The 13,322-nt window shown below is 36.2% G+C and overlaps 4 protein-coding genes across 4 annotated transcripts; 1 reads left to right on the forward strand and 3 right to left on the reverse strand.

The window, feature by feature from the left end:
• Nucleotides 1-2,766: 2,766 nt before the first annotated feature.
• Nucleotides 2,767-3,740, forward strand: LOC135801380 (CRISP/Allergen/PR-1-like). The gene is made up of 5 exons (XM_065314849.1): nt 2,767-2,906; nt 2,969-3,166; nt 3,235-3,395; nt 3,460-3,569; nt 3,637-3,740. Exons 1-5 carry the CDS (start codon nt 2,819-2,821, stop codon nt 3,674-3,676), a joined length of 597 nt encoding a protein of 198 aa, XP_065170921.1. The 5' UTR covers nt 2,767-2,818; the 3' UTR covers nt 3,677-3,740.
• A 675-nt stretch (nt 3,741-4,415) lies between these two features.
• On the reverse strand, nt 4,416-9,221 carry LOC135800828 (CLIP domain-containing serine protease HP8-like). The gene is made up of 6 exons (XM_065314158.1): nt 8,388-9,221; nt 8,039-8,337; nt 5,504-5,573; nt 5,222-5,453; nt 4,959-5,158; nt 4,416-4,904 (listed from the first exon to the last, which is right to left on the reverse strand). Exons 1-6 carry the CDS (start codon nt 9,172-9,174, stop codon nt 4,501-4,503), a joined length of 1,992 nt encoding a protein of 663 aa, XP_065170230.1. The 5' UTR covers nt 9,175-9,221; the 3' UTR covers nt 4,416-4,500.
• LOC135801379 (tubulin polyglutamylase TTLL6-like) lies at nt 5,791-8,039 on the reverse strand. The gene has a single exon (XM_065314848.1). The coding sequence runs from the start codon at nt 7,831-7,833 to the stop codon at nt 5,851-5,853; it is 1,983 nt and encodes a 660-aa protein (XP_065170920.1). The 5' UTR covers nt 7,834-8,039; the 3' UTR covers nt 5,791-5,850.
• An 86-nt stretch (nt 9,222-9,307) lies between the features above and the next one.
• Nucleotides 9,308-13,251, reverse strand: LOC135800829 (uncharacterized). Its single transcript, XM_065314159.1, has 10 exons — nt 13,039-13,251; nt 12,783-12,983; nt 12,459-12,729; nt 11,997-12,193; nt 11,489-11,937; nt 10,776-10,992; nt 10,317-10,666; nt 10,068-10,255; nt 9,804-10,003; nt 9,308-9,741 (listed from the first exon to the last, which is right to left on the reverse strand). Exons 1-10 carry the CDS (start codon nt 13,142-13,144, stop codon nt 9,344-9,346), a joined length of 2,577 nt encoding a protein of 858 aa, XP_065170231.1. The 5' UTR covers nt 13,145-13,251; the 3' UTR covers nt 9,308-9,343.
• Between the last annotated feature and the right edge of the window lie 71 nt (nt 13,252-13,322).

Genomic DNA, 13,322 nt, shown 5'->3' on the forward strand with positions numbered 1-13,322 from the left:
TGAAATTTTTGATGACGGTTTTATATTAAATTATCTTTCGTTTGATATATAATTCAATATTTTACGGTTTTTATATCAAAAGATACAATGTTTTAAAAAAGAAGTCAGAGAAAAAGAACACAAAAATGGTTTTTCGTTAATTTTTGGTAATATTTTAAAAACTAATTTTTAAATATATTTGAAATTAATACCACAAATTCTACAATAAATTCTCTTTTAAATAATGTATAATTTAATATTATACGACTTTTCGATCAAAAGTTATAATCTGTTTAAAAATACCTAAACTAAAAAAATAGTTTTGCCAAAGTTTTGTAAATTTCTCAAAAATTACTTTTTATATAATTCTACAATTCAGTTTGGTGAATCTACAATAAATCCTCTTTCCAATGATGTATAATTTACCGTTTTACGATTTCAATGTCAAAAGTTATAACGTTATAAAAACAAACATGACAAGATAAACATTTTTTTCCTCATTTTCTATTTCCTCCCAAATGTTTACGGAATGACAATGGCTAAAACAATATCACTACCCAGCATGTCCATAAAAACAACAGCGACTGTCACCGATACAATGGAAGCGGAGTTTTCTTGCCGTCAGAGAAAGTTTTTCCCGGTCTGCGTCCGCCTCCCACGCAAAACGAAAGCAAAACGCGCAATCAAAGGCAATGAAAGACATATTTCGGATTTATGCCTCTCCATAATGCGCGCAGCCACGCCGACGACAATAACAGTAAGTGAAAACGTCGTCGGCCGGATATCGAGATTGAAGATTGCCACACACAAAGCCACACAGCGCAACAAGAAACTCGGCTGAGACAAAAGCCAGCGCAGACGGAGGACAAGACAGATGAACGGATGACATCGAGTGTGTTCTTATAAGATGGGATGAGATGAGATGTAATGACATGGGACGAGAGGGCAGAACCACCCCTCAAGTTGGCAGAAGTTAAGAATTCCATGACATGTGTGTAATATTTGTGTGTATTTTTATTGAAACACCTTGTATAACCATCAAAATTTTCATAATCATTGTCATTTGATGATTCTGAACAATATGAACATCTCAGAGATTAGTACAAGACTAGCAGTGTAACGAATCACTTTTATTTCCGGTTTTATCTTCTCATAACCTCACAATATCAATCTGTCACAGAAGCAAACAAAAGAACAACATTCCATAGTCCCCTTATTATTTTATTCTTTTTTTCTTGTTGAAATGTATCACATAACCTCAATTGTTATCATAACCTCAATTCATAACCTTCTATAACCTCAAAAAAATTAATTATTATTAGTTTCAAGATAAAGTAATCCTAATAAATTTATTTTTGTGGTTTGTAGAATTTAAGCATACAAGTTGTGTGCGTATATTTGAATATTTGCATATTTGTACAGGCTTAGAGAACATTCTTAAAACTTTAGGGTGATTCGACGCCGAGCGACTTGGGAAAATCCTATTTTTAATGCGGCGCGCACTCGTTTAGCCAAACATGCAGAACGCGAGCTTTCCCGATGCCCGGCATATAAATATGCTTAAATCTAGTCGAGCGTATATCGGGGGATGGTAATTGTGAGGATGAGGATACTCGAATGCTGTAGAACGAGGAAGATAATCTGGAATTATTGTTAAAGTTTTGAGGCGGAAAATTACGACTGAAAACGAAAACCTAAAATGTGTACAATAAATGTATTAATAAATAAATAAATAAATATTTTACTTTGCGCACTTAATTTATTATTGTATTTGCACCCTCGTTAAACTATAATTCACCCTTATTGCTTTTTATGCGTTTGCGGGTGTTTTTTCTTTTTATTTTTCTTCGCTTGGTGGTTGCGTGTCTAAAAAGTTGTACTTGTGGTTTTCCCGCAGCTTTGCCGACACCATGTCCGACTAATTGGAGCTTATTATTTTCGCTCCGGTGAAAAATAAGGGCGCGGGCGCGCTTAAAATGCGGTCTCGCGTCGAGGTCGCGCTTAATTGCCGACGATAAAATTTTATTGTTTCGCTTTAATGATCATAAACACCCGGCGGCGGCGAGCACGACTTTTCTATAATTTATACTTCCTAAGTGTTTTTCGGCGCGGGTGCTGCGGGAAAAAACACTACAGCGGAAGAGTGGGAAGCGTTTGCGAGCAGGAAATGTCGGAGAAAGGTCTTTAAAGGTATTAAAATTTTGTGTGTTATCTTAAAATCAAACAATAAGAGAAGACAAAGGCTGGAGGGTTTCGGGAAAAACAGCGACTGGGATTTTAATTGGTGGCAGAGAGTCAAGTGGTCGTTAATGTTTAAAAATAAAATGAATTTATTAAAATGTGAAATTGTTTTATTTATATTTTTGTTTGTATTTGGTAAACACTTGATTATTAATTAAAATTGCAACTCGTGCGTAATTTTATTTTAATTTATAAAATATATACACGTGTGGAGTGTTTTAAGTATTATTTACGTACTTGTGTTGATACTAATTATAAAAAAATGATTAAAATCAATAAACACTTATGAGTAATTTCATTTTTTGGCAACGCGTTTCAAGTGGGTATTTGGTCTGTGAAATTCAATAAGTACCCACTTTAGAATTAACAAAAATAATGCTAAAAATACAAAAATTTTAATTTTATCATACAATTGAGTTTAAAATGAACCAGAATAGAAATAAATGATTAAATAATTGATTAAACAATCAACAAACTATTAAGTACCTAAAATATGATAAAATCTCTACAACCACTTCAAATTTGAGTATATAAAGCCTTTGAAACTCACTGATAAATCATACCTTGTCAACACACCAACAACAAAACAATCATCACAATGAAAGTATTCGCCATCTTGGTCCTCTGCGCTCTTGCCGTAGTAAATGTCTCAGCAGACCAATGTCCCACAGGTGGAGACATCTACGGTAAACCCTCTACATCCACTAATTTTCTAATATTTTACTAATTTGTTAAATTTATTGCACAGAATGGGGCATTTCCGAACAAGGCAAGAGAGACGTCATCAACGAACACAACAAATACCGTCAGATGATCCTCAATGGCACCGTTCCCAACCAACCCCGCGGCAAGAACATCCACATGGTCAGCTTTGACGACAATTTGGCATGGGAAGGCAGGAAAGTCTCCGAGAACTGTGTGATGAACCACGTGATTGCATCCGATGGTAATATTAATATTTTATACTAAATATAATTAAATCATTTATTAATGTTATTGTTTTGTATATTAAAGATCGTTGGAGTTGGGTGGGTCAAAATCTGTACATCAGCTGGAGTAGTGCTCCTTCCGATGGTCAAGATTGGGCAGCGGCTTGCAGATCCTGGTACAACGAACACGAGAACTTCATTTATCCAAATCAATCCAATGGTGGTGTTACTGGTCATTACACTCAGGTACATTTTATACTTTCAATATTTATATTAATATCATAATAATGTTGATGATTTTGGTTGATAGCTGATCTGGGGCAAATCTGAATTGGTGGGTTGTGACTTTATTTCGTTCTACGACACCACCCAGCCTTCTTATCCATACGCCAAGTTGTACACTTGCAATTATGGACCAGGGTGAGTTAACTAACAAAATTTAATCATAAATTTAAATTAAACTAATTTGATTACTAATTGATTACAGTGGTAACTACAACAATGAAGCACCTTATGAACGAGCATAAATTACATCAAAATAATTTGTTTTAAAATTATATTTTCTTATAAATAAAAAAATTGTTTATTAAATTTTGCTTTTTTTGCTTCTAAAATATCCTAAACGAAATCCGTTAACCTTAAACATAACCTATAACTCAAAATGTTATGATTCGTCACACAATAGTCCATAAACTGCGCGTCGTAAACATTTCGCAAATATTGTTCGACATTAAACTAAATATTACGCATTTTTAACCATCGCGAAAGCGGCGATTCACATTCGACGCGACGTGTGCACGCATAACGTATAAATTTCGCATATATCACTCGCTTCCTTCGCCGGTATCGAACTGTCAAAAGCGAATTTATCACCCATGATACGCGTCACTTTTTATTGTCCGCGTGTTCACATGGCGCGCATTTTTTTACTAGCCATAGCGGCGAGAAATATAAAACGCATCACAAAGCAAAGAAAAGAGCGTAAGACCATAAGAAATACGAATGAACAAGGGGTCCAACCGTAGGCACACCCCATCGCAGGAGAGGAAAAGGAAAAAAGGCGTAAAAACCGCATAAACGCTTCTCTGCACTATGTCAAATCACGAATATTAAACACGAGGCTTAAACTTAAACTCCCCGGCCATTCCCTATTGTGCACTAGGCCCAAAATTGGGGTGAGGACAGTTAAGGCGCCCTTAAACTAGAACATTAAACGTTTTGTATTTTAATACCCTGTTGGCTCGCAATATGAGCAAGCATAAAACGTAAAATATTACACTTTATTCTGTTCTCCGATTGTTCTCATTCACATATCCAGTTACACTAGATTTTAGAGGTTAGAATGCCCAAGTTAGGGTTTGATATTTTTTACGATCCAATCGTAATACGTTGCGACGTTGGTATAAACTGACGGGATACCAGCGCCGCACATCTTACTTCCAAATGAGATAATCCCAGTTGCATAATAGATAAGATCATCTTCCTCAGAGTGTAGACCCATTAAGGGTCCACCGGAATCACCTGAGCAGGTATCCTGTAATCCTCCACCAGCGCATATTTGAGATTCGGCGATTTTATATGTTCGATTTTGGGAACAAATTTCGTTTTCTATTCGTGGTACCACGGCTTTCCTTTTGACTTTGTTTAGTGGGTTGTGTTTGGTACGGCCCCAACCGGCGATATCCAACTTGTTAGCTGATTTGAAGATGTCTTTTTGGATGTTTTCATTGGGGACACAAATTGGTTTAACAAAATCTAAAAATATTAAAATTTAATTTTTTTCTTTTTAAATTTTAAAACTTTACTTACCACTAAATGTTGGTTCTGATTTTAAGCGTATCAAAGCAATATCATGAAGTTTTTGAGGAGAATCCTTGACATAATCAGGGTGTTTTATAACTTCTTCAATTGCTATGAATTGTGGAGGATCCGCACATACAGGGGTTTTTGGTTTTGGCTCACAGTCAATTTTTGAATCTACATCGGTCTCACCAAGTGTAACCTCAACACTAAAATTCAAAATTTTTATTTTTTAATTTTTTCGAAATTTTTTTTGGAGAAAATTAACTTACGGTGCACCAAACTTCCCAACAACACAATGCGCAGCAGTTAAAACATATCTCTTATTAATTAACGCACCACCACAGCCATAACCAGCCCCACCTTCAGTTTGGAATTTCAACAGGGCCATCCATGGATACTCATCAATCTTAGCTAAATCCCCATGGATTATTTTATCTTCAAACGCTTGTATTCCACATTTTTTTGGAAAAGGAAAATCTTCATCACTTGATACTACACTTTCTAAAAATTTTCATTTTTTACATTTTATGGTTAATAAAATATATATTTACCTAGGCATGTAGCAAACAGCAAGACCAAAATGAAACTACAACACATTTTGCGACAGAGCCCGCTAGTTAACTGTTGTGTTCACGTATTTTACTGTTTTTTGCCCGGATCTGCTACCAGTAAACTAGTCAACCTTGAATTCCAAACGAGCAATGTACTTTGCACAACGTGAGATAAACCTAATAACAGCATACACGATTCTGCAAAGATTATCATGTTAACATGCTCATCTTGAACCTCAATGTCACGTTCGGTAAACAAAATTATTACGAATCGAGTGAAACTAAAATTAAACGCAAGACTATTTATTTTGACTTTAATACTGATGGTATGGACAAGCACAATGTTATTATTTCGTGAATTTATGTGATTTTCTTGCTTGTGGAGCATCACCTTTTTCACCTTTATCCACTGATTTGGATTTAGCTGCTACGGTAGCTCCGGAACAACGTATACCTTCAAGTAGATCAGAAATAGCAGGACCTTTCATCATTTGATCACCTGATGTTCTCATTTTATCAAAAATCGCATACTTTTTCTCGTCTTGACTACGCAGGGTACCATTAACTTTCATAGAGAAGTAAATATGTTCCAGGAGACCATTATTCCTCACCAGGAAGTCTCTCTGAGTTAATCTTTGTAATCTTTCGTTTTCTTCTGCTTCGACTATGACCTGAGGTTCGAAAGAATTCAAACCTACACCCGATGTGTAAGGTCTTATCCGGATCATCTTACTGGTGTCGGATACATGTGATGATATGGCATTAGGCAGAGGAGGTGATCCCCCTCGGTAGGGTTTTGTAGGTGGGCGAAGGTTAACCATTCGTTTCTCTGCTTCCAACTTAGCTTTTGTTAACATTTCTTCCCGCATGAGATTCTGGGCTGTAATTCTAGCTTTAGTTGCTTGTGTGGTTGCATAAATACTACTAACACCTTGATGGTAGAATTTATCATAGGTATGGTCATTAGTAGGAAACACAAGCCGGAAATCCCCGCGGTTGATCATCTCGTGTTTATAATATTCACTAAAGTTTGGTAGACCTAGTGATGGGTTATTAGAAAGACCATCTTTGCTTGTGCTTAAACCCTGGAGGCGTTCCCGGATCTTCTTCCGGTCTTCCCGGATGATTTTCTTTTTATCACACCGTTCTAAATTCATCATGGCAAACATATCCGTCAATAAAGACTCTTTAACCTCACAATCTAGTTCAGTATCAGTATGAAAACTTGGTGAGTGGTTAACCTCTAATAATTGCGGGTTTAACTTCCGGTCCAAAATGATATCCACTCCCAGAAGTTCACAACAAGCAGGGATTACATCATGATTAGGAAAACATGCGACATAACTATGTTTCAAGATAGGATACGCACTGATGACTGTCTTAATAATAACCTCATCAATACTCCTCCATAGCTTATCAACATCATAACCTAAATTCTTGAGGAAAGCGTTCAACCAAGTCAACTTCCGTTTACTACCTGCTTCTGTATCTTGATTGTAGGTACGGCTATGTTTGTTTACTGCGTAATTGGTGAGATGCATGAATATATTGGATACATTCACACTAGTGGGTTCCTTGTACCTTGAGGTTGCGAAACGGACCAAACCCTCACGATACACGTAGATTCTTAAGGGATCACAGGAAGATATCAAAGTATAAACTCGTAGATCAAATTTATATCCATCAATAAGAAAAGGACGTGAGAGGTAAACTTGACAGATGCTTCTTTCAGTAGGGTTCACGTCTTTGAGACACTTGGTTAGGACAATACCTTTACCTTGACTTCCTGCATCTGGTTTTATGATATAGGTTTTGTTTTTTCTGCTTCTGTTGTAAGCTAAAGCATCACCTAAATCTGCTGGTAAACACCAGGTTTTGGGGAAGAAGTTGTAGTCTTTTGGGAATAACCTTTGCATGCGGTTGAGGTTCCTGGCAAGTAGGTCTTTCCGACAGATTTCTAACATACCAGGAAAATGGTTGATTTTTTGATAACGTTTCATATCCTTACATCTTTCTACGGATATAGACCAATCTGTCCAGTATAGATTCCAGTTGTCTGCGTCTCCAGAGTCTTTGTACCCAAACTGGGCGGTGATTTTACGTATGACGTCATAACGGCAGTTTGCCAAATTTACGCTTATAGACCGTTTCTTCTTCTTCTTTTGTGCGGAATCAGTGTGGTCATCACCATGTCTCCGCGCAACCATACGTGCATATGGTGTGCACTCATGATTAGTTGACTTAGTAGTATTGGTAAGAGATGGTTTCAAAGAGGGTTTCTCTTCTGATGATGAGGATCCGCTCGAGCTGGACGAGTCACTAACCATCATTTAATTTATTAATTTATGATCTTGTGCGTTTATGTACGAATTTATGTTTTTGGGGAATGATATTACTAGTTGAAAGGAAATATGTTGGAAATTTACGCTTGCAATTTCGGTTGAAATTTTGACACGTTTATGTCAGAAAAATTTCTTTGTCAAAAGTAAAAAACGTCATTTAATTATATTCTATTTTAAAACATTTATAATATTAGTATACGGTTTTATAAATCCAGTCGATATAAGGTGGTACCCATGTGTAAACACCTGGTATACCAGCGTTACCACAGCCGTTCTTCAAAGACCAACTCACAACACCCACCAATTTCCAATGTTCAGCTTGTATGTCAAGATAAAACAAAGGACCTCCTGAATCGCCGAAACATGCATCTTTTCCTGGTACACCACCAGCACAGATCATTTTGTTGGTTATTTTCTTTCCTTGGGCGATAGAACAATTATCTCTGCTTACAATTGGTAAAAAAACATCTCTCTTCAAAGGAGATTCTGATTCTAAAAAAATAAAATAATAAAAATCAATTTTTAAGGTTATAATAACTTACCTTCTTCAGTTCGACCCCATCCGGTAACAACAACCTTAGTACCAACTTCTAAATCTTTCATATTTTTTGGTGGAAGACAAATAGGCGCCACATAATCATTAAATTCTACATCCCGGTCTAATCTCAAGAGAGCAATATCATCCTCTCGATTTGCCGCGTGCCATTCACTTGGTAAACTTATTTTCTCAATTTTTATCTTCAAAGGTTTCGGAGCACATTCTATGTGCTTCTCATCATAATACTCACAATCTGTATCATTCCTAGTATCATACTCTCCAAGCACTACATAATCCAAACTCTTCAATATGCAATGTGCTGCTGTAAGGACATACCTCTTACTTATCAAGCTACCACCACATTTGGAAACCCATGTGTTTCCTTTCCGGTAATAAAGTAATGCAGTCCATGGATATTCATCTATATTAGTAACAACACCTCCATATAATCTTCGTTCAATTCCAGTGTCACATTCAGTGGCATTCGGGAATAATTTTTGTTTAGATAATAATTCATGATGATTAGAAGCATCTCTAGTTTCAATCTCGGATGTTTCATCATTAGGTAACTCCACAGTAATAGGACACCACACCTTCTCAATCATATGGTCAAACCCACAATGCGCAGCACGTACGGCATCATACTCACTGTGACTCGGACGTGATTGAAGTAGTTTATCATAAATTGGACATTCAGTCACGCGAATACACTCAATACGTTGAACGTGGTATTTACACTCGACATGGTACGTCACCAACGACAACACCACCACCACAAGCAGCGAGTACATTCCGACGGCAAGGTCTGCGACTATCTAACTGTAGACAACCGAATACGAATGCTTATAACTAATGATGAGGTCGTAATTCGTTGAGAGATTATAGACTACGAGCATCAAATGAATGGGAAGCACGCTATGCAAATGAGACAATGAATCATTTATTTCTGTATACATTAATTTATAAATTCTCATTGATCCAGTCGAGGTATGCGTTCACTTTGGTGTAAACACCCGGCCAGCCTTTTGTGCCGCAGGTGGTGCCGAAACTAACAATACCTTCGATGTACCATTGTTCTGAGTTGTCGTTGTAGACTGTCATTAGTGGTCCACCACTATCTCCAGTGCAGGAATCTCGGCCTTGAACTCCACCAGCGCAGATTTGGGTATCGCGGATGTTTGCACCTGCTTTACGGAATACCTGACGACAGTATCTTTTTGTGGTCATGGGTACCCGGAGTTTTAGTTTTACAGCGCTGGCGCTTGCTGATTCGGTACGTCCCCAACCTGCGACGGTTAGGTGTTTACCAACTGGTGTTGTGTCGTAAATAGATGGCAGGCAAATTGGTCTGATGTAAACTGTAATTAAGATTATGTTATGTTTAAATATAGGTTATGGGTAATTAGTGTTTAGTAGTTACCGGTGTAGGAAATGTCTCGATCAAGACGTAGTAAAGCAATGTCATTGGGTTTCTCTTTGCGTGTTTCGTCGAATTGCGCATGAGCTGTAGCTCTTTCTATTCCTACATCCAGGGGTGGATCAGTACATTCCACATAGTTCCCGTAACGGAAACAGTCTCTTTCTTCTAGGATATTGTATTCTCCTAACCTCACTCCAGTTCTATTTTTAAAGAAATAAATCAAATTAATTTAATAAATATTTTTTGAAAGTGAACATAACCTACAATCTATGCGTTTTTTCAATTTCTCCAACAACACAATGTGCAGCTGTTAGAACATATCTGTTTCCGATGAGACTACCTCCACAGAGGAATTTTTTAGAACCATCTGATCTTCTTTTGTATTGGAGTAAAGCCATCCAAGGAAATTCATCCATATTCGCCACGATTCCATTGAGGATTTTGTCTTGATCCTATCAAAAATATGATAAAAATAAGATTACATTTTTTTAACCTCAAAAAGCTAAATATTACCATATATCCACATTCATGTCTTCCTGCAAGTTGGGATCTGCTTCCATATATTCTACCATCATCTCCTCCACCAAATCTTGAACCAAGATGAATTTCTGTATCTTCTCCTGTACGAGTGGAAATGTTAACTGTACGATTCCTCTGTTCAATAGGTTGATGTTCAGCATCATAATCAGCATCTTCACCACAACAAACAAGTGGAATCTCTTCATGTACACCACAATCAGAAGCACGCAGAAAATCAATTGTCGATTGTTTCGAACTCGTCAACTGGTCATATAAAACGCGGCAGTCGTAAATCGAAATACATCGCGCTGATTTATCATTCGGGGTTTTACATGACGCATTAGCTATATTAACAAATGATAAACAAAGTGATAAATTTTATAAAGTGGTATAATTTATATAATTTATATAATTTAAAACACATTGTTTCTTTTAATCGTAAAATCTACTCACGTTCTAATGCACTTTCCGTTTCATCACTCTCCGAGTAACAACCAACAACGCAAATTATGTATACAAGTAAAAACGCGTTTACTTTCATGATTAAAATTCTTGTTCTGCAGGTTTTGATGTCTGAAGTGCGTCTGAGTTTTCGATCGACTTTACTTACAACCGACAGCTTTGCCACATCCTCTCCAAGAATTGTATTATTTGTTGTTTTAGTGCTTATTTAGTGGTTTTATAGTTTTGGTCAAACCAGTTTCCGCTCGGAATGAGTGTAATAAATCAGGCTATGATCTAATTACATAAAAAAATCAAAAAAATATAAAATTTCCATTCAAAACTTAAATATTTCAAGTTAAAACATTGCGAATATTTAATTTAAATAGAAAATATTCTCTTTTAAATAAAATAATTTTAATTTTAAAATATTTTTATTTATAATATTAAATCCGGTCCTGAACAATTTGTAACTTATATTAGAATTACTGGGAATTACCATCAACAGCGTATAATCCTGTTAATTAACGATAATGTGATATTAATTGACGCAAATCAAGTAGCACAGTTAAATCTGGTCTAATCGTTTGCAATACATTTACAAAAACAATCAATTATTGATATTAATTCATAGAAACTATTTATTAAACATATATAATCATATTTGTTCGTTTCACGTGCGTACCCTACTCTTTTATATCTTTGGCATTTTATAGGTTATGTTACATTCTAAGATCCTGTGGATTTCTTGTTTTCTTGATTAATTTGTTTTTGGCTTGTGTTAGTCTCTTCACAATGGCCTTTTTGATCCATGGCACATACGTAGGAATATTTGTATAAACTCCTGGTACACCTTCCTGACCACACCCAATACCAAAACTGACAATACCCTCCGCATACCAAGTGTTGTTACTTTCCACCATTAATGGCCCACCGGAATCTCCAGTGCATGTGTCTTTATTCTTCAATCCACCAGCGCACAGCTGGTTTTTCTTCTTTAGCAACACTCCACGTTTCTTGTAAACATTCACGCATTGGTTCAGTGGGAAGCGGTCAAGGTCTAGTTTCATTTTTATGTTGCTTTCTTCGAGTGTTTCCGTGCGTCCCCAGCCTGAGACAGTGAAGAGATCGATTTCGCTGGGTTTATGCATGAGACAAATCGGAGCAACAAAATCTAGAAATATTAATTTATTAAATTTTATAGTAATTATGTGATTATATAAATACTCGTACTTGTAAATTCCGCTGGGGTTTGAAGTTGAATCAATGCTATATCATTGTTGTGATTTCCAGTGGTTGTGTCATATCCGGTATAAACCATTGGTTTTGTAACGCGGTGTTTTTGTGGTTGTGGTGCGCATCTTTTCTTTGCACGATCGGAGCAATCAATTTCAGTGGAACTATCGTGATCACCAAGAACTATTTCGAAACTAAACACACAATAATTATTTAATTAATTCTAGTAAATTTAATTTTTTTACTTCCACTTTTCATGCGCTAGTTTTTTTTACTGTTTTGGAACACAAAAAGTGGTACTTTAAACACGGAAAGCCAAACCTGTGACTAAAGTACTTTAGTCACGGACTTTAGCCACGGAGTGGAGCGTAACCGTTACGTGGTTAAAATTCGCTCTTAATAAATCTCATGACTAAATCTCCCGTTTAACCACTTGGTACTATATCTTATTTTACTTACATAGGTCCTAAAATTCTTAATAACTTTTCATTCATACAATGTGCAGCAGTGAGAGCAAAACGTTCGTGGATCAAAAAAGCTGAACATCCATAAGATACTGCACCATGTGAATCACGATGGATCAATCGACCCATCCAAGGAAATTCACCAATGGCGGCGTTTACTCCCCCGAAAATTCTTTGACTAAACGAAAGAAGTTTTTGTTTACCACAATTTGATGGTAATGGGTATGTGGCAGAAAATTCTTCTTCAATGTTATGTTGTTGTTTAGCTGAAATTTAAGACTAAATCATGTTTTTTTCTAAATATAAAAAAAAAACTTACGAATCTGCGAATTAAAATTTAGTTTTGATCCACAACACACTTTAATGAATTTAGCATTTCTTGGTGTACAATTGGAAGCTTTGAAGAAATCATACGCAGAATGTTGTGGAGTGATATTTTCTTTCGCAAAAATTGGACATTTTGCTAATTCCAGACACATTCCTCTTTCTCCATTAGGCGTTATGCATTCTGTTGCAAATCCTGCGATTATTTTTAGTTTCAAAAATGATTTAAATTAATTATATTTTTTACTTACGTGCTGTTACCGTTGCATTTTCAGTTAAATGTGTCAAGTCCAACGCATGTGTTTGCAAACAAAAATATATTAAACAAAGAAACGTTGCATGCTTTAAGTTGTACATGTTGAGTCTGAGAATTCTGAAACTATGTTGGTGTTTTCATGCGAAATGCTCGTGGACTGAGCTTCGATGGTGTTTACTTGTCACGGCTATCAGCGTCAACTGACCTCGGTCCTACGAGTTCTCACTTTACAAAATTCTCTGCCCCACACGGTCGTAATCAGTAAGTAATCGGAAACAG

This window comes from Atheta coriaria, unplaced genomic scaffold (genome assembly GCF_025399875.1).
Source record: "Atheta coriaria isolate IRGN ID8LTWV9N9 unplaced genomic scaffold, Caltech_Dcor_3.1 hic_scaffold_10_pilon, whole genome shotgun sequence".
In the NCBI taxonomy this organism is placed as follows: domain Eukaryota; kingdom Metazoa; phylum Arthropoda; class Insecta; order Coleoptera; family Staphylinidae; genus Dalotia; species Dalotia coriaria.

What these genes read in the sequence shown, in the direction of transcription:
- LOC135801380 (XM_065314849.1), top strand. Translation starts at nt 2,819, where the DNA reads ATGAAAGTATTCGCCATCTTGGTCCTCTGCGCTCTTGCCGTAGTAAAT. An exon ending in TTACTGGTCATTACACTCAG is followed by an intron (nt 3,396 to 3,459) that starts GTACATTTTATA and finishes TTTGGTTGATAG; the next exon opens with CTGATCTGGGGCAAATCTGA. An exon ending in ACTTGCAATTATGGACCAGG is followed by an intron (nt 3,570 to 3,636) that starts GTGAGTTAACTA and finishes AATTGATTACAG; the next exon opens with TGGTAACTACAACAATGAAG.
- LOC135800829 (XM_065314159.1), bottom strand. Translation starts at nt 13,144, where the DNA reads ATGTACAACTTAAAGCATGCAACGTTTCTTTGTTTAATATATTTTTGT. An exon ending in AACGGAAAGTGCATTAGAAC is followed by an intron (nt 10,667 to 10,775) that starts GTGAGTAGATTT and finishes TTGTTAATATAG; the next exon opens with CTAATGCGTCATGTAAAACC. An exon ending in TCGAGACATTTCCTACACCG is followed by an intron (nt 9,742 to 9,803) that starts GTAACTACTAAA and finishes TCTTAATTACAG; the next exon opens with TTTACATCAGACCAATTTGC.
- LOC135801379 (XM_065314848.1), bottom strand. Translation starts at nt 7,833, where the DNA reads ATGATGGTTAGTGACTCGTCCAGCTCGAGCGGATCCTCATCATCAGAA.
- LOC135800828 (XM_065314158.1), bottom strand. Translation starts at nt 9,174, where the DNA reads ATGTACTCGCTGCTTGTGGTGGTGGTGTTGTCGTTGGTGACGTACCAT. An exon ending in ATGGGGTCGAACTGAAGAAG is followed by an intron (nt 8,338 to 8,387) that starts GTAAGTTATTAT and finishes TTATTTTTTTAG; the next exon opens with AATCAGAATCTCCTTTGAAG. An exon ending in GGATTTATAAAACCGTATAC is followed by an intron (nt 5,574 to 8,038) that starts TAATATTATAAA and finishes TGAACACAACAG; the next exon opens with TTAACTAGCGGGCTCTGTCG.